Genomic DNA, 23,308 nt, shown 5'->3' with positions numbered 1-23,308 from the left:
CTTTCTCATTCCTCTCTTATATCTTATCTTTCCTCTCGAATTTTTTATTTTTATTTTTTGACGGTGGAGCTTTGGACTCATCATTTTGTGCAAATAGGCTTGAATCATACAACGATTCAGTTGGGTTGTTGTACCCTGGACTGGACAACTCAAAAGATATACTGCTGCATTGGTTCATGGGCACTGCCAAACAACAGCGGGCTTGAATCTCCTTACAAAGAGCGAGAAATCCAGGTCTCAACCTAATTATCTGTGTTATTCTTGGAAGAAAATATAATTATGTAATTTCCTCAACAACATATATATATATATATATATATAAAATACGTGCAAACACTATTTTCTTTACAACCAAAGACATTACAGAAAAAGATGATTTGCCGTGTACGGTTGTACCGTAGTTGTTGTTGGACCCTGCTTCAGCTTTACACTGTTGATTTGTGTGCCTTGCTTGGTTTATTTAAGGGAGATTGAGAGCCAAAATACCGCAACTACTGTTGCCGCTTTTAGAGGGTCAAAAAGCTTATGGGAAAATCACTAGCTAGGGCCATTTGGACCACATCATAATCTTACATGACCAAGATGATGAGCTGGTGGTGTCAGATACCTGCAACCAGGTAGAAGCAAAGCTGGCCTCATCGATCAAATGCCATCTCTCTTATAATGCACTTCCTTTACATGAGAGAGAATCATGGATGTTGTTTTCAAAACTCTGTTTTCACTTGAAACTGGGCCAAGTTACTCTGTTGGCCTCAAATGATATATTTTAGCTTATGAAGGTGCTCTTGCTTTTATTTATTTATTTATTATTATTATTATTATTATTATTATTATTTTAACTCTTTAACCCCTCAATCATTGAATTCTGTAGTTGTGATAAAATCATACGATGTTGGGATTTGAACGTAGTTAAATTTGTAATAATATCGATATTGATAATAGCGAATCACTGATACGTTTGTTTATCGAAATCTGAAAATTCTTCCAATGAGACGTTTTAAATTTAATCTTTATCAATTGTTGGACTTCGTGACAATATAATCCAACCGCATGCAAAAGCACCTGCTCCACTTAGCTTGGATAGGAAATTAATTAGCTAATAAAAAACTTGTTGCCACTTTAAATATTTATAATGCCTACAATTATTGTACTTCTTAAAAGAGACAGCTTTGTCATCTTATGAGTCCCTTTAAAGGGTTTGTAATTGAATTTCTTATCTTTCTTTTTCATGGGATTATTTTAATCACTAATAACTTAGTTTTTAGTGGTTCCTATAGTGTGTTATTAGTATGTAAGCTCATTTGTATGATGTTAAGAATTTGTCTATTACATTTTCCATGCACTATATATAGAATCAGGATCAGAAGACACATAAAAAAAATCACATTTTTATATATATATATATATATATATATATTGAAAACTTAATTTGGCTTAGCTTTAGGCATTTAGCATTATCTATATGTGTGTGTCCATTCTTATGGATTAGTTTTGTATTGCTATTTATGCTTCCTTCACTTATTTATGTATTTTAGGATCAGTAGGATTCCCTATATATAGACGATCTAATACGGAAACTTGAGCTCAAGTTATGCAATGTCATATGTGTCTTTTATGTATGTCACTTTAGTTATGCATCTAATTATAATATTGAATATTTTAAGTAATCATTATTAATCTATAGAAAAGAAGCCCTATGACAAAGCTCCAAATAATTTTTTTTTAAAGGTACACTTGATGATGTTTTCATTCTAAGTTTTTTTTTCTTATTCAAGGAAGAGAATAGCGAGACGTTCTTTTACCGTAACTGAAAGGATAAAGTGATTTAGCACTAGAGTATAAACACTATATCCCTCATAGCTAGTTACTATACGAAAAGAGAGCACTTTTGCTTACTGCCCTTAATTGGTGGTGAACATTATCACTATATTACCAGTCATTAAATAAGTTTAATTTTGAGATTCGTGTAGCAAGTAGATTATATCTTACTCATCTAACAATAATTAATGTGCTCATCTCCAATTCCGAACACATTGGCAGAACTAGCATGAGGGCTAGGCGGCTAGGCCTAGCTAGACATAAAACTATGTTTTCAAGCATACCCTTTCTTGTAGTAGATCCTCATGATCAAGCACCTACCTACTCGTGGGTTAGCTATGAGTAATGTGGAGAGAAGCCAAACCAGTTATTGTGACTATAGATTCCGACATTTTTCCACTCACTTTTAATTTATAGGTGCATGGCCCCTAATCCTCTGGCTAGCTTGATTAATTATAAGTAGTGCGTAGCCGTCGATTAAAATTTAGAGGGAAGTACGTAATTATATTCCTTACAATTTGATTAATTATAATATATCCTGAGATTATGTTCCTAATCCCTAACCCCATCATTAGAAATCATTTCTTAAGCAAGAAAATAAAATAAAATAAAATAAAATCATGGTGGTGGAAATCCCACTTCTTCAATCAAGTATTAAATTTATTACCAACAAAGTCCCAAACATCGACACGTAAAATGGAATTAATTCTTATACTTAATTTTAAGAGATTATTCCATCAATGTCATGACTGTTGGATTCGATCCCAAAAAGAAAGAAAAGAAAGAAAAAAAAGACCTAAAGAAACAAGTGTAACTTTCATTTAAAGCTTATCCCCATGCCAACGTGAGCTGACAAGAAGATTATATACGCTACTCAACCAACGTGGAACTTTCTGAGACAAAAGCTAGATAGACAGTACCAATTAGAGAGCTTTGATTAATCATTTTCACTGCTTCAAACTTTACTTAAAATTGATTGATGAACTCAGATTAATCTGAATCTCCTGTTGGCACTCAATGATTGGATCTTTGATATATACACCTCTCAACATAATGAATAATTCCCTTCTCCAAACTTTTCCAATTGAAAATGATTGCTCTGATCAATATTCCGGTTTATGCTTAAAGCCTCTTTATGACAAACTCCATTTTTCTCCTCTAAGAGTTTATACTTTCCAGACATGTTAAACCCTCAAACATCAATGAGCAGTTGACATATATTCTCTTTAATTTTCTGCCAGATATGGTGTTTCTTTGGTCAAATTGTTGAATTTCAGAAAAACGGGGCAGCAGCCCACTACAAATAACATTGATATTGTCCCCAACTTAACCACGTATAAAGTCCAGTAGGTGGGGTTTTATCACAAAAAACTTAGGTGTTATTAGGAGTGGAACCATTTATTATAAGTTGTAATTAATTTATATAGTCAAGTTTCCGATGTGAGACTTTATATTCTTCAACATGCCCACTCACGTAGGACCACCATATAGTGAGCCACACGTGGTGCCAAATCCACATCGGAGTTAATCATCTGGATATGTGTAACTATTTCTTTACAAAGATATGATATTTACAAGATTAATTTTAAACGAAATAATTCATTAACGTAACTATTTCACCACAATGAATGAGTCATAATTAGGTATCGAACTCAACTCAAATATATATATATATAATTCTCGTATTCATATGCTATTTCTCCATTTTCTTAGTATTTAATGATAATTTGAGTTCATTGATGGTTGTTTGATAATGGTTTTCATTTTGTAGCTCCAAAATTCTTTTATTTAATGATAATTTGTATGTTGATGATGGTTTTGTTAATTGATGATGAATTATTTGTAAAGTTTAGATTAGTTTTAATTATAAGTTCTGCTATCTAGCATCAATACATTGTCCCCAAAAAAAACTTAGTATGTTCACTAATAATTTTCGCATAGGCCACCAAAATCTTAGAAACGACCATGCTAAACTCCAATAGAGCAAATGATCATTAACTTAAATTCTAAATCTTAAATGATTGACAAACTTAAAACCCTGAAAATGACGATGTTCTGGTTATAAATACAATGCCAACTTAAAGGAGGAAACATACAACACAAGAAGAAGTGGGAAACATATGCCATTAACACACCACACAAGAATTCACACAAGATAAAAGGAACACAAGTTTAACCTATTAGAAGAAAGGGAGAGATACGTACGTTTAGTATACTTTAACAAAATTTTCCCAATATTAATAAAGATGGTATGGCCCAACCACAACATATATATGGATGATGATCACTACTTCTGGAGTGGGATTTGGTTTGGATTTGTTCCTCCTAATTATTTCTTATTAACCCCTTTATTATAACCAGGTAATAAGATAAGATTTAATCCTAGTGGAAGAGACTAAAAATTGCAATAATAGAATTGTAAGCAATGAATAAAGTTGAACGTGTCATCTAGGGTGGAATATCCTATTGTCCTTGACGTGTACGTTGGGTGGTGGAAGGTGACGATGGAAGGGTAGTGGGACCCTCATCACTCATTCTGAGGTAAAAACTTTCTTATAATAGGGATAGTACTATTTTGTTATCTCCGAAATAACACAATAACACGTAAAAAAATTAGCCCACATATCATTACATTGGGAGCCCATGAGTATTTATCAACTAATTAGTAAAATCCAAGTCATGGCTGAAATTCTTTGTATGCAAGTTAAACTTGGGCAAATGATGTTCCTATTAAGATGAAGTTCTCAAACATTTTCCCTCTCACAAAAATTTCTCTCTAACGCATTTTGTCAAATATATTGAGGGCAGCTCTTAAGGAAGAAATTGGCAATTAAATGGCAATCACCTCGAATCTAATGGAGTTAGTGAGTACTATCGAGCCCTTTTAGCCACCACCATCAATCAGATGTTGATCATGTGATTAGTTATCGTGAAGAGTACGTTGTTCAAAAATTTCTTAAATTGCACGGAGGATAAGGATAATGTCTGTGTGTAGAATTCACGTAACCACAACCTTTAGCTTTTGGGTAGCACTAATGCAATTGCCTGTTTGCAAACAAAAAGACTCGCCACTAGAAGGCAAAATAGTGGGGGGAAGGAAGAGTTTGTAGAACCCAGTTTCTTGTTGGGTCCCAGAGTCCATCCACCCTCTCCCTTTTATTTGTTCAGTTGTTTATATAGGCTAAGAAAACCAATTGAGTCATGCTGATGTTCTTCACCATATATACATACACATTATATATAGGCTAAGAAAAATCAGCAAACAACATCCATATACGCAAATCATTTGTGTCATCTTTTTGTTTATGCATCTTCTTGAAACCTACAGAAGAATATGCAAATGACAGAAGAAAACAATTGTCATTTTCTGATGCTTTAACTTAAAAAGTCACAAAAAAGAGACAGAAAAAAAGAAGGGTGGGAAGTGCCAATTGCGTGTGAGCAATTACTGGAATCAAATTAAAAGTTGCATGAGCCAAAAACCGTTTTCTAGGTTTATCACAATTATTTATCCATTTTTTTTTAAAAAGGCAACAGTTTATTGTTTTTTTCTGCATTGTTTTGGTGCACTGCCCCCTCCATTGCTAAAGCTAGCTTTTCCTTTTTCTTGCATTTTCGTTTTCCTTGCTCTCCCCGGCCAAAAGTATATAGGCTAGAGGCTATAGCTTGGGTAGCTCCTAAACTGGCCCCTCCCTTTTTCTCTTTTCTTTTGGAACCCCTTGAAACTGTTTCAATGCCCTTATTATGGAAAATTAAAGTATACATGTTAAGATGGATATGTGAGTTATTTTCTGGTTCTACATGAGTATATATATATATCATGGTTTCATATGCATGCGCCGCATATAGTTTGTAAGGTGTAGATCAAATCTTTAAGGATGAATCAAAGGAGGAACCTCTCTCTCTCTCTCTCTCTCTCTCTCTCTCTCTCTCTCTCTCTCTCTCTCTCTCTCTCTCTCTCTCTCTCTCAAAGGCTCAGTGGGACCAAGCTGTTGGATGGTCTCTGATGTCATGATGTGGTCCTACGCACTTACTAAAATAACCACTACCATGATGCCCCTGAATTCTAGAAATATTGGGTGGCTACCTATCCAAATCATCTTATTTATTGCAATTCATGCCTTCATTGTGCGATTATAAGTAGAAAATAACAATTTTCTCTCTAGACATTGTGCTTCTGTCAAGACCCAATATCACATATCAGAAAAATAGTACATCTGTATATTATATGAGCTCTTGGCACCCTTTCTTTACAAACCGGTTTTTAACCGACTTGAGCCCTTATTTAATCTTTGTCTAAAGTTTTTAAGTTTAAGATGCATGCTTACTTATATGTAAAATAAGGAATGTTCATATCCACTAGGAGGGATAGGTTGATTGTATCACTGGTTTTTAGATATTTGATTAAAGATTTTAAAGTGAAACTCACGTATCAATGATTTCTTGTGTCTAATTAAACATGAGAGAAGTTAAAAAATTATTCAATTTTTTTCTTATTTCCATTAAAACTTGTACTAGCCAGCCAGATCCGACTGGCAATTATGTTCATCTACTTCATTTGTAGGGTCCTCCTCCTCGTCAGGTGGTTATAGTCGATAAAACATTCCTAAAACATATGATCACATACATCATCTTGTCACCCAACTTGATTCACATTATGACAAAGCCCCATGATGAAATGAAAGAAGCGGTTTTCTCATATTATCCCTCGGGTTCTGTAATAAAATTTTCCTATTATTTTCGTCCAACTTGGCTCTTCCATGCGTTACAATCACACAACAGTACACTCCCATCAAACAAGTTACAAAAGCCCTACCTGCCTCAATCTACAAATGTAACTACCACGCTGCTTTTTCACATTTCTCGATAAAATGTTAGGGACAATCGCTCGCGCGTAAAATTGATTACTACTTACCAATTACATATAGGGAGTTTCTCAATACATTAACGACTCACAATGACTCGTCCCGGTATTACATGTATAATTTATAAGGTGGTGATTTCGTGTAAGGTGTACCATAATTGTACGGTAGGATAACACATTTGTTTGTTCCTCAGCAAAAATAGATTATTTTTTATTTTCTTTTCGTTTCTTTGTTTCCAAACGTCCCATGATTCCATTCTCTGATGAAAAAGAAAATTTTATGCAAATACCAAACCTGCCCCTGAGTGCGTTTGTACTGTGCTCATAGATAGATGAATGAAATATCCCAACAAAGAACAAAGAGGGACCCACATGTGCCCCACTCTCCTCATGCAAAATGACGACATTAATCACCACCCAAAACTAATTCTAAAAAACTAAAACTAAAAATTGCCACAAATTAAACCACCCTCTCTTGTCTATATATAACACCCCACCCCATCCCCCACTTCTCAAACCACAACATCATCTATTCTCTCTCTCTCTCTCTCTCTCTCTCTCGCTTCATTTGCTTCTCTTCTTAACATTTTTAGCTCTTCAGACCAAAGCCAAAAGAAAAGAAAAACACATTTTAGCTCAAAATTAAGCTCATCAAACACACATTGAACTAAAAAATGGCAGGGAGAGAGCCTTTTAACGTAACAGCCAGGGCACCGGCGGTGACATCACAGCGGTCACCATGGCATTCCCCGGTGCCCTACTTGTTCGGCGGCCTGGCAGCCATGCTGGGCCTAATCGCTTTCGCGCTTCTCATCTTAGCCTGCTCTTACTGGAAGCTCTCCGGCTACCTTGAGAGCGGCGAAAACGGCCCCGGATCGGAGCCGGACCTGGAGGCCGGAGAAGGAGGCAAAGGCGACGAGACGGGCCAGAAGGCCCAGCCGGTGTTCGAGGAGAAAATCTTGGTGATCATGGCGGGTGACGCCAAGCCAACTTTCTTGGCCACGCCCATGTCAAGTAGGTCTTCTTCTTTCGGCGACAATAGCAGCAATAGCAGCAGCAGCAGCAGTTGCAGCTGCGGCGAAAAGTCTGAGAAGTCGGTGGAAATGAGTGAGGTTGGGAAGCAAGAAAACGGCCGTGATCATCAGGTACAGGCTAGTGAGAGCAGAGGGAATGGCCATGAGGCCTCAGATCAGTCGGATCAGAGACCCGTTAATTAATTAATGTTCGTGGGTTTTGGGTCATTTTAGGTGTGGGGGTTTTGTTTTGTTTTGTTTTTTTTCTTCACGGGAGCTGTATATTTATTTGAGATGAAATGGAAGAATTTCCTGTTCTCCTTATAACTTTGCCTTTTCTTTTCTCAGCTTACACTTTAAATTCAGTATTTTTTTTATAGTTGTTTTTGAAGCACCCACAGATTTCAAAAACAATGCAAGACCACAAATTAAAAGTGGGAATAACATTGGCCTTTTTGTTCTTGTTTTTCGCGTTGGTTAATTGTTTTGAAGCTGGTTTTTGACAAACCCAGAAACCAGTTATGAGAATTAAAAGAAAGAAAATTAGAAGAAAAAAAAATTATATATGCAGATGTATGTGTGTGGAATTTGGTGTGCAGAGAAGTAGAATTAAGGGCAACGTGGTGGGCTGAAATGGTTTGTGCCATGGAAGAGAAAGGCACGTGTAAGGGCTATGCAGATGTATGTAGCTCTCTGCGTCAGGTTGCTGCTTGCAAATGCCCGATGAGATTTTCTTATTTTTGTTAAAATTCTTTCTATTTTAATTTTTGATGCCCCTTGTTGCCACAACGTTTTATGCAATATATTATACATATGGAAGGAAATTAATAAACATGGTCTAATTAGATGTACCAGCTTTATTAAATATTGATTTGTTTGGTCCACATGAAATGCTATATGATTTGGTTCGTGGGCCACTTCAATATTATAAACTTTTTTTTTCTTTTCATTTTTCTGATTTTTCTTTTTAAGGGTACATTTGTTATGTTATTATTTGTGTAGGTGGTGAGGCAAAATAAAGTTCAATTGTGTGTTGTGAGTGGAATTCAGTGTAATGAGCATTAGTTGAGCATTCTGTGTTGTAGAGTTACAAAATGTACATATAGTATTTAGCAAAGGAAAATACTTCCCTTTTTACATTTAGTAAGTAGGAACTCTTACATTCTTGTCAATAGCAGACGACATCTGTGTAAAAGTTTTGTGTGTGTGTGTTTTTGATGAATTATTTTTGCATATGTGTCAAAATATAATTAGCAAGAAGGAGAAGTATTCCCTTACACGGAAGGAGGCAAGCAATATCCTTCAACAAATGCAAATACAGTCAGTCGTATAGTTGTGCTATATGCTTCTTGCTCCTACAAAAGTATTGGGTGGTCTAGTTGTTTGGTGGATATACATACAAATGGATATGCAAAATAATGGCAAGCAACAATTATTGGAAACGTTGGTCATATATGCGTTCAATAGTAAGCCACTAAAAAATACCTTTCTAAATTAAATAGTTGCTTAAATTTCATAAAGGGCACTGCTAAAATTGGGTTCAAGGGTAAGCCAAGCCTCCACCCAAATGAATCGTTTGAAATATTTGGTGTAGGTTAATTGAATTTTGAAGCAATTTAAACTATTTTTCCTTTTTGAATTAAGTGATATTGTAAACTCTAATGTATGAAAATAGGGATTAAACTTCGATGCTGGAGGACGGACACACCATCTTCACCAACTGATCTAATGTGCAAAGATAGAAATTAAACTACAATTCATATACGTATTGAGATGGATAATATTTGGAAGATAGTAGTCATCACTGAAAATTAAAATCTCAGTTGTAAATCTAATAGACCTTAAAAAGGCAAGAAAGAGAGAGAGGGTGAGATGCGGCAGGCAGGAAATGCTTTGGGCACTTTTCTTTCTTTCTAAAAGCATAAATGATAAAACTTGTACGAGCATTAAGAAAGAATATATAGCTAAAAAATATGAAGAACCTTGTACGACCTTTGGAATAGTATAGTGTACTAAACTCAAAGTCTCTTCTCCTTTCATGGAAAAAACACAATGAGTGACAAGTGTATGTAAATGCCTGAATTCTCTCTTTTTTTTTTTCACCTTTGGGTTTTGCCAAAGTTAAATAGATTGACAGAAGATGCTATAGCTATTTGATTTTATATTCTTTCTTTAGCCTTTTTTCTTGCATGTACAATTCTCCTCTTCCCTCCCTACAAATCAAGCGTGGCTAGCTAAATTCTGACACAGAGAATATTTCCTTTTAAAAAGGTCACCATTTCCATGCAATTTTAGGTATTTTTTTTTTTTTACCACAATTGCACAAGTCTTCTGCTTCTTGCAGGTGCAAATTTTGAGGAAGAAAATCAGAGAATTTTTTTTTGTTTTTGTTTTGTTAGCATTTATATCATTCACTACACACACTCAAAAGCATCATTCTTATCCTTCGATTTTAAACCTTTTGTTTCGAATCTTGACAAATTAGTGCATTTATAAGCGAGAGAAGTATCATTATGGGCAGTTGTACTAATTTAAACTTAGTGGCATGATTGAAAGGACAATTAGTGCTCACCACTTTACTTTTCATTGGATCAAAAGGCATGAGAAATGCATAGAAAACTAAGCTTGTATTCGGCATGAGGTCACTGAACGTGTTTCATTGGATCAATCAGTATATGAAGCAGCAATATCTTCTACCAATTTCGATGCTTGGCTTTTTTTGGAAACAAATTAGAATATGTGGCTAGCTATTCTCATTAAAGTGTGACATTGTTAATTACCAAATCCAAAGAAATATATGCTTCAATAGTTGTAAGCTTGAAAGCTAGTAACATATAGTGCTATTACATCAAACAATATCCACTAGGGTTTTAGGCAATCCTTCCTCATTTCCACTTGTTTTAGTTACTTCAAATCTGGACAAGCGAAGCCGGCCAAGAGACAGTGCAAATCTTATCTCCTTTTGGTGCAATGAAGGCATACGTATTACGTCCGTGAGAGAAAAATAAAAACTTCATGTAATAAAGTCTGAAAGTCGGTAAACTTCAAGGCAATAAAGTGAAATTAACTGAATAAAAAAATTGAAAGTGTAAAACGGAAACAAGTAGATGGACAAAACTTCTCAAGTCCTGAAGGGGCCCAAGAGAGATATTGTGTCGGCTAAGATATATGGCTCACTCGTGCTAAGCAACCTTAAGAAGTTGAAGACTATGCTGTAAGCCCACTCATTGTTTGAGGGGACATAAAGTTTTTTTCTGAAGCGGGGTGGAGTCGAAATGTTTTATCGTTAGGACCGTTATGTAATTGTCTCAGTATTTTCAATATACTATGAGTTTTAAATTTGGATGGCCTAAAATTTAGATGTATTCAATTAAAACATTAACTTCATTCAAATTTGATGTATTCAATCATGATTTTAAAATATTTTATAAAAGTTTGGGTGTATTAAAAAAACTCATTGATTTTAAAGGAAAAACGAAAAAAATATTCTAGACTAATTTTAAGTCATGACAAATCTTTTCTTCTTCCCAGAGATTTTGATACATAAATCAATTTTATTCTCAAGATATGATTTCACCACCTTTATTGCCACCCCCACCACCATCACTTCCACCAACCCCAGCAGCACCACCACCTTGAGCGCCATTAGCGCCACCAGCACCAGCACTGCCACCGCCACGACCTCCACCACCTCCACAGTTAGCACCACCACCCATACCGCCACCTCAACTACCACCACCACCACTGCCACCCCCACCACCATCACCACCACTGCCATCTTCACCTCCACCACCGTTGTTGCCGCTGCCACCACCACTTGACATGGCTGTAAAGTAACCCAAGCAGGGCTTCCTTCAACAAGTTGGTTGAGTAGAGACTCACGGTTCAAATCGTATTTAATGCAATTGCTCAACCTTTCTTTTGCCGCCTCACTTCTAGTTGTTAAAGTCAAATTCAAGTTTTAATTTGGGTAGTCGCGCCATTAGCCAAGTAAAAGCATTTTTGAAAAACAGCTTTATTTGGAAAGTTAGAAATATTTGGCTTGCTTGACCTTGGGCTTGTATCTCTGAGTATTTAATTTTACGAATTTGAGCAATACCCAAATGAGCTTTTTCCATTTTAGGTCCAAACAATTTTTAATACAAGGGATATTAGAGGAAGGGGATTCAAATACAAAATCTCGGGTGTAATCGCTGCTCTTAACTACTTGAGCTACCAGTTCCTTCCAAAATCCTTACGAAGCCAACCTATGTGATGTTGAACTTGAACAAATGCCTCTTTCTACATGGCACTTGGCCTCACTATAAGTTTTCCACGCAGCTGAAGTTAAGTGACTGGAGAGCAATTGCTTTCACCCTTTGACATGTAGCTCTTTGGCTGATGTCCTTGTATTGTAGGCCAAGAAAATGGGATTGAAACACCACTCACATTGTTTCACACTTTTAGTGCTGGAAATCATGTTTATACTCCCTTGGCTGGCCTACTAAAAAATTGATCAAACACTAGTTGTAGACCTCATGATCTCACTAACCCATGTTTGGACATACTAAAATTATTTGATTGTGGTAGATGGAGGTCTCTGATAAATCAATTTTTGGGTTTTCTTGTGGCTGTAAATGTTTTCTTCCTGTTTGAATTTTTTTTTTTTTGTGGATTCATAGAGGATGGCTCCAATAATTGCCACTTGCTTTACCCTCTGGCATGTCAAATCATGACATTCCAATTTGAATAATGAAAGATGTGCGCAAGTGAATGTTTGTTCTTTACTTTCACAAAAGGTCTGAAAATTACTACTCAATGTTCATATATATGTGCATATGGCTCGAAAGGGACCCTGTCGAACAACTGCTTAACCCTACCCTAGCCCCATATGGTAATTACAATCAAAGGTTAGTTGTTTTTAATGGAATCGATTTTTATGGATAAAACCAAGAAAAGAGCATTGGGGAAAAATATATTACGAACGTTTTTATGGTCAACTTTTGATGAAATATCAGCAGGAGTATTGATATTTAGAAGCTCACGTTCTAAGGTCAGTTTATTATGGATGCAAAGAATGTTTGGAAATTTTGATCGACTGTATTCATAAGACTAAATCTAAGGAATGTTGAATGAAGAAATAACGGTAGAGGTGAATGATTTTTCAGTTTGGGAGATTAGGAGGGATAAAACTTTTTTTATCAATACTGTGCTAATATCCAATTGGAATAGAGTTGGGAGATGAAGAAATAACGAGCCCCATAAATATTTGCCCTTCTTTCGTATTCAATTGGAATAGAGTTGGGAGTGGGTTTGGCGTTGGATCATGCCTTAGTCTTTGACGCCTTGGGGCTTGTTACAAATTACGTAATGGGCCATATCACAACACAAATTCGAACAAGGCATATGGGCTGGGCTTTTGTCCACTTTTAATATTAGACCAGGCTTATGTTATGCTGCACATACTTATGAACAAGATCCAAATGGAAAATTCATTATGAATTGGCATATTCCAATACATTATGGAAAATAAAATCCGAGATCTTTCCTTCTTGTTAGCTTGGGAATGGGATTACGTGGAGGTGATAGTCAGTAAGATCCAAATGGAAAATGATGGCAACATCAGTGTGCTCGAATCCATCCATGTACAAAAGAATACATCTAAAACAAAATCAAATTACCGAAGTCAAAGAAAACGAAGTGAGATAGAGGAAGCTCCAATATTCGATCATTGATTGATTTATAATTAACTTCATCAAACAAATGCCATGCATAATACTCAACGTACCACACTTGAAAAGGACCGAACAAATTTTTGGACCTCTCACTTGGAATGTCGTTTACTGCTCAAAATTTTATTTTAATTTTAATTTCAAATTATCAATTCGAACATTTAGTAATTGGTGTGGGTCCATCTTTCATCACCATGCTTGTTATTGGTCCATCTGGCATGATGCCCTTGGTCCCAATAATTTCATATTTTCAGAGAAGGCAATCTGATTTGTTTAATATAACAATGGTTTTTATTTTATTTTTTTATAGCTTGACTTTGAATTTGTGACTCTTTCAATTGAGGAAATAGGGTTTCCTAAAACCTATTAGGAAAACTATGGGTACAACAAAGAAAGAGTGACACACATATACAACAATACACATTCAACCAATATTTCAAGAATCTACCTCTAACTTTAACTTTGCTTTCATTTATACCTTTTTGGTTGGTAGAATGGTTAGACCCAATATGGATGTGATGCCTCTGTCCGACCATACATGAGTGTAGAATTTGAACACATGACGTCTTCTAATAATATCGATACTAAATTATACTCCACCAAATGATGAATAAGTTAACGCAAATTAGGTATAGTTGAACCCATGAGATTTTGCTGATCCTTTCAAATACCTCATAAAGATGTATGGTACAAAATAAGTTAAAGAATTATTCAAGTAAAAAAATTTAAGCAAAAGTCAAGCAAACCCTTTTGAGATTTCATGATGTATCTGATTGCTTAGTCTTGTAACTTTACATCTATATTTAACACATTAAATTCAAAGTGAAATGCAATATATAGAGGCACAGGATGTTCTGGTAGGAAATTGAATATGCTAATCAATGTGAACACGAATACAATTAATTACCTGATCAATGACGAGGCAATCAATGCCAATTGGAAATATCAAAATATATTTAGGATTGAGAAAATGATTTTTCTTGATGCTAGGGTTGAAAGATATGTGATCCTTTTTCAAGACTTTATTTTGGCCCTTCATTGTATGGAAGTCATCATCAGAAGGTAAAGATTGAGGGCATGTTTACGTAATTGGAATGTGAATGGGTAGAATAGGAGTCATTCTCATTCCGGATGACTCCTTTGTTTATTTATACTGACGAAATGAACATAAACGAGGGGCCCACAACAAATCTCATTCATGATTCCTGATATTGAAGAGATTTGATTTCGGAGAGGGGAGGTGGGATTGGAGAAGGGTGAAAGGGAAGCAAGTTTTACATGCAAAAAATACCCCTCATAATTCTTTTTTTCTTTTTTTTCATATGAAAAGTTGTAGTAGTCTTTGGTAAAAATACATATATATATTTTTTTCGTAAGAAAGAAAATAACCGAAACGAGAGGAAGTATGTCCATTACCTTAGGACTGAGGGTGCAGACATGAAGTTTGAGTTAATTTCAAAGCTAGTGTTGTTGCCAAAGAGCGACATGAATGATTTTCTGATGACGGACCATCCCACCAATACTCGGTAATTCACAGCTTGGTATGAGAGATATTATTGTCGTGGAGTTCAGATATTATTTTAGTACATGATGCTATATTATATTAATTAATTTCTAAGTAGCAAAAGAAATTTTAATTTAATTATCATGGTCTCCCTCTTAGTTACAGCCGTTCAAGCAACTTCATATTCAAGACATGCCGGCCAAGGTCGGCTCTCACATCACATCTAAATCATATATGGCCAGAACACAACTGATTTGGTTAATTTAAGAGAAAATAAAGACTTATCAATTTCATCATTTGCATGCATAAGCTAGCTTAATATAATTAGCTCTCAATATTTGAAGAACTTATCCCAAGTGCCATGGGATCCTCCTTGAGTGCTTGCTGTAGTTCAGAGAAGGTAGATGAAGAAGGGTATGTTTGATATTTTATTTTTCTTCTTCTTCTCTACCTAAATGTCAATTCCAAATTAAACTGGGTAATTAATTATTTATTTAAACTCCTAATAACTCCAGCTAGCATGATTTAGCTTGGATTGATTGTTTTTGTTTTGTTAAAAGAAATTAAGTGTTGCTTGCTTGCTTTTAATTCTTAGGGCTACTCGTGAAATTGGTGGAGGTCACGCGTCATGGAGAATATTTTCGTACAAGGAATTGCAGACGGCTACCAATGGTTTTAGTGATGACAATCTGCTTGGAGAAGGAGGGTTTGGAAGTGTCTATTGGGGCAAAACCAGTGATGGTCTCCAGGTATAATTTTGAAAAGAAAAAAAAAACTAATTAATATATATATAGACCCCATGTTGCTTAGCAATGGTTCTTTGTAACGTTATAATTGTTTGAGTATATATTTAAATTCAGATTGCTGTGAAGAAGTTGAAAGCAATGAATTCAAAAGCTGAAATGGAATTTGCAGTTGAGGTTGAAGTTCTTGGAAGGGTTAGGCACAAGAACTTGTTGGGTCTTAGGGGCTATTATGCTGGGGCTGATCAGCGGCTTATAGTGTATGATTACATGCCAAATCTTAGCTTACTTTCTCATCTGCATGGCCAATTTGCAAGTGAAGTTCAGCTGGATTGGAAAAGGAGAATGAAGGTTGCTATTGGCTCAGCTGAAGGCCTCCTGTAAGCATAATAAACTATACACTTAATTATACAGCTTCTTTTATTAATTGTTCAATTGAATTTGAAACTATTGACTATAACCACATTAAGAGTTGATCCAGTCCACCATAATATAATCAACCTACCAACTCTGCCCTTCAGTATAAGCACCATATGGATTGAAATAAAATATTTTAAAACCCGAATTTTTTTTATTTAGAACAAGGGAATTCAAACTTAGGAGCACTTCCAAAAAAAGGAGACTTTACAGATGGGATTTCAAGGTCAATTGTTTTGCACATGTAGTAAGATCAACATACAACAGAAAAATGATTATGCTAATTGACAATGAGTGCTGCTTTCGATTATATTTGAGTACTTGTGTTTACACCATATATATACTTATTAACCACATTCATAGATGAGAACCATTTCATAATTGAGCCCTTTCATATAATTCAAATTGTGAAGGAGGGTGGATAATGGGGTAGGATTATAGAATACATCAAGGGTTAGATATCTTCCAATATAACAAGCAAAAGAAGAAAAAAAAACATTTACATAAGTTGGTCTTTTCACCTCTATTCAAGAGATCACTTCAACAAAATAATGTGTACCATTTTTTGCTTTTGTTACCAAATCGAACCAAATAAAATTGTAAAAAATTCTATATATACCAAAACTTCTGGCATTTGAATACTTTGACAATTAAAGTGCTCATGCTCATTGTATTTGTGGGTTTTAGGTACTTGCACCATGAGGTCACCCCACACATCATTCATAGAGACATAAAGGCAAGCAATGTGCTCTTGGATTCAGATTTCGAGCCACTAGTTGCAGATTTTGGGTTTGCCAAGCTAATCCCAGAAGGTGTAAGCCACATGACAACTCGAGTCAAGGGCACATTAGGTTACCTAGCCCCTGAATATGCCATGTGGGGAAAAGTCTCTGAGAGCTGTGATGTGTACAGCTTTGGGATTCTTCTTTTAGAGCTTGTGACTGGAAGAAAGCCCATTGAGAAGCTCCTGGTGGAGTGAAGAGGACAATAACTGAGTGGGCTGAGCCACTCATAACCAAAGGGAAGCTCAAGGAACTTGCTGACCCAAAACTCAGAGGAAACTTTGATGAAGCCCAATTGAAGCAAGCCATCAATGTTGCTGCCCTATGTGTGAAAAGTCAGCCTGAGAAAAGGCCTAAGATGAAGGAAGTGGTTGATATTTTAAAAGGGTATGAGGCTAAGGCCAGATTGACACCTTTGAGAATTGAAAGTGTGAGATATAAGGAGGAGCTTCTGGCACTTGACCAAGCTAGTGATGATGAGGGAGATGGAGGGGCTGATGAAAGCAATAATGGTTATGGTGTTTTTAGTGCTATAGAGGTTCAGAAAATGCAGGATTATCCTTACAAGGTCCATGGAGAAAGGAGAATGGCTAAATACGGGTGAGGGAAAGAGGCCATTTTATCGTGCTTTTATATATATATAGCTCTGGATTGTCAATATAAGCTGTAAGTGTGTTCCATAACAAGTGAAATTGGTTTGAGATGCAAATTTGAAGATGTGATGACTTTGGTTGCATGTATGGACTTTGAATATGCATGTATTGACTGAATTGTCCAATTTTTGGTCCTTATATTTTGGATTGAATTGTACTTTGGTTCTTTTAGTCTCAATTAAGCGATATTAGAGAGAGGGATTCGAACACAAGACCTTGAGTGCAGGATACAAGCCCCTTGCCATATGATATATATCCTTCTAGTTAACCATAACCATTGAAATTGGGCCCAAAAATCCCAAATTTAAATATGATATAAAGGTTAATTAAAGAAAGTTGTTATTCACACTTTAAAATAGTAATCATATAAATTAGATGTTGACAACAACTCCCTATGAAAATTGAAACTATACATAGATGAAATTGAGTTCAAACTACAAGAGACCACATATAAAATTTATCCTCATGTTTTTTTTTTTTTTTCTTTTGGGAGTTAGAATTATAGTTTAGTCAATAATATATTAATTAATTGAAGGTACAACCGAAACATCCAATAATAAAAAAGAAACATATCATCATGTGTTGATGATGCCTCAAATTGGTTTAGGATGGTTCCTCTTGGAATACTCTTTGCTGACCAACCCCTACCCCATACCATCAAAAGAAAATTGGTGGTCTTTTTCTTTTTTAATCTTTTGAGAAAGGGGGAATGCAATAATAAGGACAATAATAATAATAATTACATCCATAAACATGAGTTATCTACTTGTTTACTTGATTTCCAAGTAGTTATCTATTACAAAGCTAAACGCTTACTAAACTTTAAAATGACATGCAAGGGATTTGTAACTCAAGTGATTAAAAATAATATTTATCAAATCTCCGTACCCAATAACATCATCATTTTACCAATAAACACAATGCCAATACAAAAAACACATAACTAAAGTCTCCTACTCTGAGCTTCAACATGTGTTTCGTGAAGAAAATTTGGTTATTGATGTTTTGGCAAATTTGGGTCATCATCAACAAAATCTTTGTATTTGATTTAATATGTTCCCAGATTCTATGGTTATGCGACTGTTATTTGATGAAAGGAATTTTGAGATTCCTCGAGGATCCGCCTTGTAATTGTTTTTTTGTACTTCAAAAAAAAGTAATAACTAGAGTCTCCTATTTTATCAACTTGAGATTCCTCGAGGATGAAGTAAGAAACTGTAGTGTCCTATCAACGTTTCATGAATCATGATAAAGGGAAGGGGCTATTTTTGAAGTGGCACATGGAACCCTTCCTACCAAATCCAACATGCACTTTTTTCTCTTTTGGCTATATTTTGGACGAGTCTCTTCTTTTGGCTTACAAAGCAAGACAAATCAAATACGTGCCCACCAACTTTGCTTATACCCCAAAGCACCCAACCACAACACTTAATTGTGTAGCTAGAGTAGCTAGAGAGAGAGAGAGAGAGAGAGAGAAAGAGCAGTTGTCCAATTGCCACTGTAAAAAAGAGGTTTTCATGCTTCTTAAACAAGACTAATGGAATGAGAGCTAAGCTGGCCTCACACTACTCTAAGTCTCCAACTGACTTCATCATTCTGTTATTTCTGTGCATATCTGCATATATATATATTCTTAAATTGAGTGATGTGCTTCAATGGTCAACAACAATCACAACAAGTACACAAATAACTCAAACTGCTTCACATACTCATTTGCAAACACAATGGTCCCTTCGGCCCCTGCTAAAATACTCATAGGCATCTCCACAGACCCAAATGATAGCCAAGAGTTGCTCTCATGGGCAATCAAAGTTCTAGCTCATCCAAATGATACCATTGCTGCCATACATGTTCTTGGTCAGTATTTTGGAATTAATTTACCATAGTTTTGATTGATCTTTTTATTTTTGGGTATCTCATTCATTTGCCCTCTAATTCAAATTTAAAGAAAAATTAGTGAGTGTGGAAGAATTGCATTTTTAGCATAGCCAATTTTTATCAGTGAATTTATTTGTATGCGTGATTGAATTTGCTATGTCTTGCAAAATTGACTATTTTTCAGTTGGGGAGGAGAGGAAGAAGCGCGATTTAGTGGCGAAAAAGCAATCACAGCTTCGTCGAGCAAAAGCCTATGTGATATCTGTGCTTGGAGAATTTGCCAGGGCTTGCCAATCTAAGCAGGTGACCTGAAGTAATAAGTGATGTGGAAGATTATCAACTTCTTTTGAAAATTGTAACAAGCTCAGTATCAGTAACCTGCTGATGCAGTATATTCTACAGCAGAGTTATACGGCTAATCTGCAAATAACCATTAATTTTCAAGACTAATCTGTAAATACAATTAATTTTCAGGTTAATTTGGAAGCTAAAGTAATTTTTAGCTCCAGCATTGGAAAAGGTCTAATTGTGGAAACAAAATCAATTTCAGCAGACTATCTTCTTCTTTGTGGCTCAAGAAACCAATCAACTAGGTGAAGACAAGCTTATTCTGAAAAGTTTCAATGTTTTTTCAATATGATCTCTCATGACTGACATTTTCCCCTCACTGAATTAGAACTCCATCCATTACAAAATATTGCTTCAAGCATGCCCCAGATAGCTGCTCACTGGTTTTATTTGGGAAGTCTAAGCAACCTCAAGAAAATTCAGATTCACATTCTACAGACTCAAAAGGTAACTTATTTCGAAAGCTTTTTTCGGATAGTATAAGAATTATTTTCGTGGACTGTATTCTAATCTGTCCCTAATAACAGAAAACGATCAACCGAGTCCAATTCATAGTGGCAGAACTACATCCTCTTCTAAAAAGCAAACTGTCCAAGAAACAAGGAGTAGAAATCCTTCACCAAGAACTGTTCTAGGTGAATTTGAAGCAGAATCTCAGAGCACAGAAGATTATAGCGGCAGCTATGGGGACTCTGCCCTCACAGAGTCCCCTTCTCTGGCTAGGGACTCTGCCCTCACAGAGTCCCCTTCTCTGGCTCCTCCCATGTTCAAGAGCCAAATAAAAATAAGGAAGCGAGGACTGTCACCTTGCAGAATTATTACTTCTTTTTTAGGTTCACCATTCAGAAAAAGAACTGGCAGTTTATCCAACAACGAAAAGCGGTTACCTTTGTTGAAGTGCTTCAGCTACGGGGAGATCATGGCTGCTACAAATAGCTTTCACCCAGGTAAAAGTGACTGTACAATTAGTTGTCACAATAATATTGAACATTTCTGATAAATTTTTTAAAATTGTGGTGTTTCGTGAACCTCGTAGTGCTGTTGGTTTTTGCTTATTTGAAATTCTCATGTCATTTGGTTCTTCTGAGTTTCAGATAATATAGTAGGTCGAGGTGGATATTCAGAAGTGTATAAGGGTGACCTTTCTGATGGACGAACCATTGCGGTTAAGATGTTGGCCAAGGACAGCAAGGATGCTAACAAGGAAAAAGAGTTCCTCATGGAATTGGGTGTAATTTTACACGTCTGTCATCCTAATACAGCTAACTTAGTCGGTTGCTGCATTGAAAATGGACTCTACCTGATTTTCGATTTCTCACAAAATGGAAATTTGTCATCTGCTCTGCATGGTAAGAACAATACACTGCCTCAATTTCAGTAGGATTCACATGCATATATATATATATATATATATCTAGATATTGTATGAAGACTTCGGAAAGAAAAAAAAAATCGAAATATGTTGTTTCTGGAGGGGAAGAAAAGGGACATACCATTGAAAGTAAAAGTCGATTTGTCATTAAGACTAATTAATTAGAGAAAGTTCACTTAATTTTGCAATCAACAAACTGAGTTTCTCAACTTTCACCAATTATATTCATGACCTGTTCAATTGTACACATTAAGTATGCCTGATACGAACAACTTGCTGATTACTTAAGACCCTCTCAAACAATATTTTTCAGGGAGATCTTGCGAGTCACTTTCGTGGCCAATCAGATACAAGATTGCCATTGGAGTTGCAGAGGGTCTGAATTATCTACATAAATGTTGCAAGCACCGAATAATACATCGAGACATAAAAGCCTCAAATGTCCTTCTAGGACCGGATTATGAACCACAGGTGAAGAAGCAAACAACTTACTTCAGTGCAATGAGCTTGATAGCGTTATCGATCCCTCTAAATTCAGATGTAATTTTATCTGTGTGTAGATTACAGACTTTGGACTAGCAAAGTGGCTTCCTAACAAATGGACTCACCATGCTGTGATTCCAATTGAGGGTACATTTGGATACTTAGCACCAGAGTACTTCATGCATGGAATTGTGGATGAAAAAATAGATGTTTTTGCATTTGGGGTTCTTCTTCTCGAAATTGTAACTGGAAGAAAGCCCGTGGATTCATCAAAGCAAAACCTTCTCCTCTGGGTAAGGAATTTCTAAACTATATGTAACGCATGTACACATACACAGACACAGACACAGAGACATATACCTATACAATCATTAAATCTCTTCATCTTTCTCTAAGTATTGAGAAGCTGTAGGAACACAAAACTTGGAAAATCAAAGATGCACCCAATCTAGATATTCTGCTACAGAAGCCATGTTCTTATTTCTTATGATAGATTGAAATGAAACTTGAAAAAAAAAAGGGGGTAAAATGAAAGACTGTGACTTGCTAGAAGCAGAAAATGGGCAAAATAAGACTTAAGAATCCAAGCATGTCCTCTTCTTGATATTGGATCAAGCAAACTGCAAATTCCTCATTTTACCATATACATATTTGTATGTAGGCAAAGCCTCTTATGGAATCAGGGGACATAGAAAAACTAGCTGATCCAGAACTGGAAGGAAAATATGATGCAGAACAACTACACAGAGTAGTGCTTGCAGCTTCGTGTTGCGTGAGACAATCCTCAGTATGGCGTCCGCCAATGAGTGAGGTACAGCACTGATTCACTATGCATTATGCTGGACACAATAAATTCATCTCATCATGAATTGAAACTTTGATTTCTTATACATATACATATCTGTTTTTCTTTTTGGCTTAGGTGTTGGAGCTTCTAACCCATGGCCATAACTCAGAGGTTGCAAAAAGCTGGATCCCTAAGTTTTCATCAGATGAGTTGGATGATTACTCCATGGTTTTTGGATATGATGTTCCAGTAGATATTGATTTGGAGGACTACTTATAAGTATTAGACCCTTGTTTTTATTTATTTATTTTCTGCATTATGATTTTAGGTTTAATTACTTGTGACAAAAGAGAGATCCAGTTGACTGTGTAAAACGTAAAATAAAAAAAATAAAATAAAATAAGTTGGCTTCTTCCTTGTAATTTTGTCCATTTTTTTGGGTAATTCAAATACCACAATTCTGTTAAATTCTTGATGCAGCCTAAACTCAGAATCTATTATAGCCTAATAACTCCAATTGCCTCAGCTCTGAATTGAGAGGAAAAAGAGAACACAACGGCGCACCCGAATCGAGAACAAGAACAAAATTTGCACTCCAATAGTTGATCTTCAAATTCCAGAACAGTTCTGAATTTGTACAGTTTTGGTCAAAGAACTAAAATTTCTGAGATGAAACAAAGAAACTGGTCTAAATCCTTAATCATGATAAAGGTACCTCCTCGAGGTTCTAAAACTGTAGGGCGATGCCAACTTTTCTTCTTCTTCTTCTCCACCTCCTCTGTTTTCGACATAAAACCTCTGTTTATAAATTGCAGCTTCACATACTTGTCTTTCAACTTATGACTATGATTCTTGAGCAACGCATTGTTGGGAATTTCATTCGGCAATTCAGAAACCTTTTCTTGTTGTTTTTCAGCTTCAAATCTTCTTTTTCG

General features: G+C 35.7%; 2 protein-coding genes, 1 long non-coding RNA gene and 1 pseudogene across 4 annotated transcripts; all 4 read left to right on the top strand.

The window, feature by feature from the left end:
* On the top strand, positions 1-946 carry LOC148920084 (uncharacterized). The gene is made up of 2 exons (XR_016123729.1): positions 1-234; positions 466-946. It is a non-coding gene; the product is annotated as an uncharacterized LOC148920084 (long non-coding RNA).
* Positions 947-7,202: 6,256 nt separating this feature from the next.
* GDU3 (glutamine dumper 3) lies at positions 7,203-8,022 on the top strand. Its single transcript, XM_008225312.2, has one exon. It carries the CDS (start codon positions 7,357-7,359, stop codon positions 7,897-7,899), a length of 543 nt encoding a protein of 180 aa, XP_008223534.1. The 5' UTR covers positions 7,203-7,356; the 3' UTR covers positions 7,900-8,022.
* Positions 8,023-15,192: 7,170 nt separating this feature from the next.
* Positions 15,193-17,630, top strand: LOC103323406 (PTI1-like tyrosine-protein kinase At3g15890; annotated as a pseudogene). The gene is made up of 4 exons (XR_016124304.1): positions 15,193-15,324; positions 15,506-15,659; positions 15,771-16,033; positions 16,758-17,630. The product of XR_016124304.1 is annotated as a PTI1-like tyrosine-protein kinase At3g15890 (transcript).
* A 1,448-nt stretch (positions 17,631-19,078) lies between these two features.
* Positions 19,079-22,792, top strand: LOC107880454 (Protein kinase superfamily protein). Its single transcript, XM_016791977.2, has 10 exons — positions 19,079-19,362; positions 19,568-19,686; positions 19,858-19,976; positions 20,060-20,178; positions 20,259-20,678; positions 20,826-21,080; positions 21,417-21,574; positions 21,664-21,879; positions 22,248-22,397; positions 22,509-22,792. Exons 1-10 carry the CDS (start codon positions 19,161-19,163, stop codon positions 22,650-22,652), a joined length of 1,902 nt encoding a protein of 633 aa, XP_016647463.2. The 5' UTR covers positions 19,079-19,160; the 3' UTR covers positions 22,653-22,792.
* The last annotated feature ends 516 nt before the right edge of the window (positions 22,793-23,308 follow it).

The sequence above is a fragment of the Prunus mume genome, linkage group LG2 (assembly GCF_029339155.1).
Source record: "Prunus mume cultivar Tortuosa linkage group LG2, ASM2933915v1, whole genome shotgun sequence".
NCBI classification, from domain to species: domain Eukaryota; kingdom Viridiplantae; phylum Streptophyta; class Magnoliopsida; order Rosales; family Rosaceae; genus Prunus; species Prunus mume.
Note: the sequence above shows the minus strand (reverse complement) of the source record. Positions and strands in the feature narration are given on the sequence as shown.

Bases quoted from the DNA above. Each gene is read 5' to 3' on its own strand.
- LOC107880454 (XM_016791977.2), top strand. From the start codon at position 19,161: ATGGTCAACAACAATCACAACAAGTACACAAATAACTCAAACTGCTTC. The intron at 19,363-19,567 runs GTCAGTATTTTG...ACTATTTTTCAG, and splicing joins TGCTGCCATACATGTTCTTG to TTGGGGAGGAGAGGAAGAAG. The intron at 19,687-19,857 runs GTGACCTGAAGT...ATTAATTTTCAG, and splicing joins GGGCTTGCCAATCTAAGCAG to GTTAATTTGGAAGCTAAAGT.
- GDU3 (XM_008225312.2), top strand. From the start codon at position 7,357: ATGGCAGGGAGAGAGCCTTTTAACGTAACAGCCAGGGCACCGGCGGTG.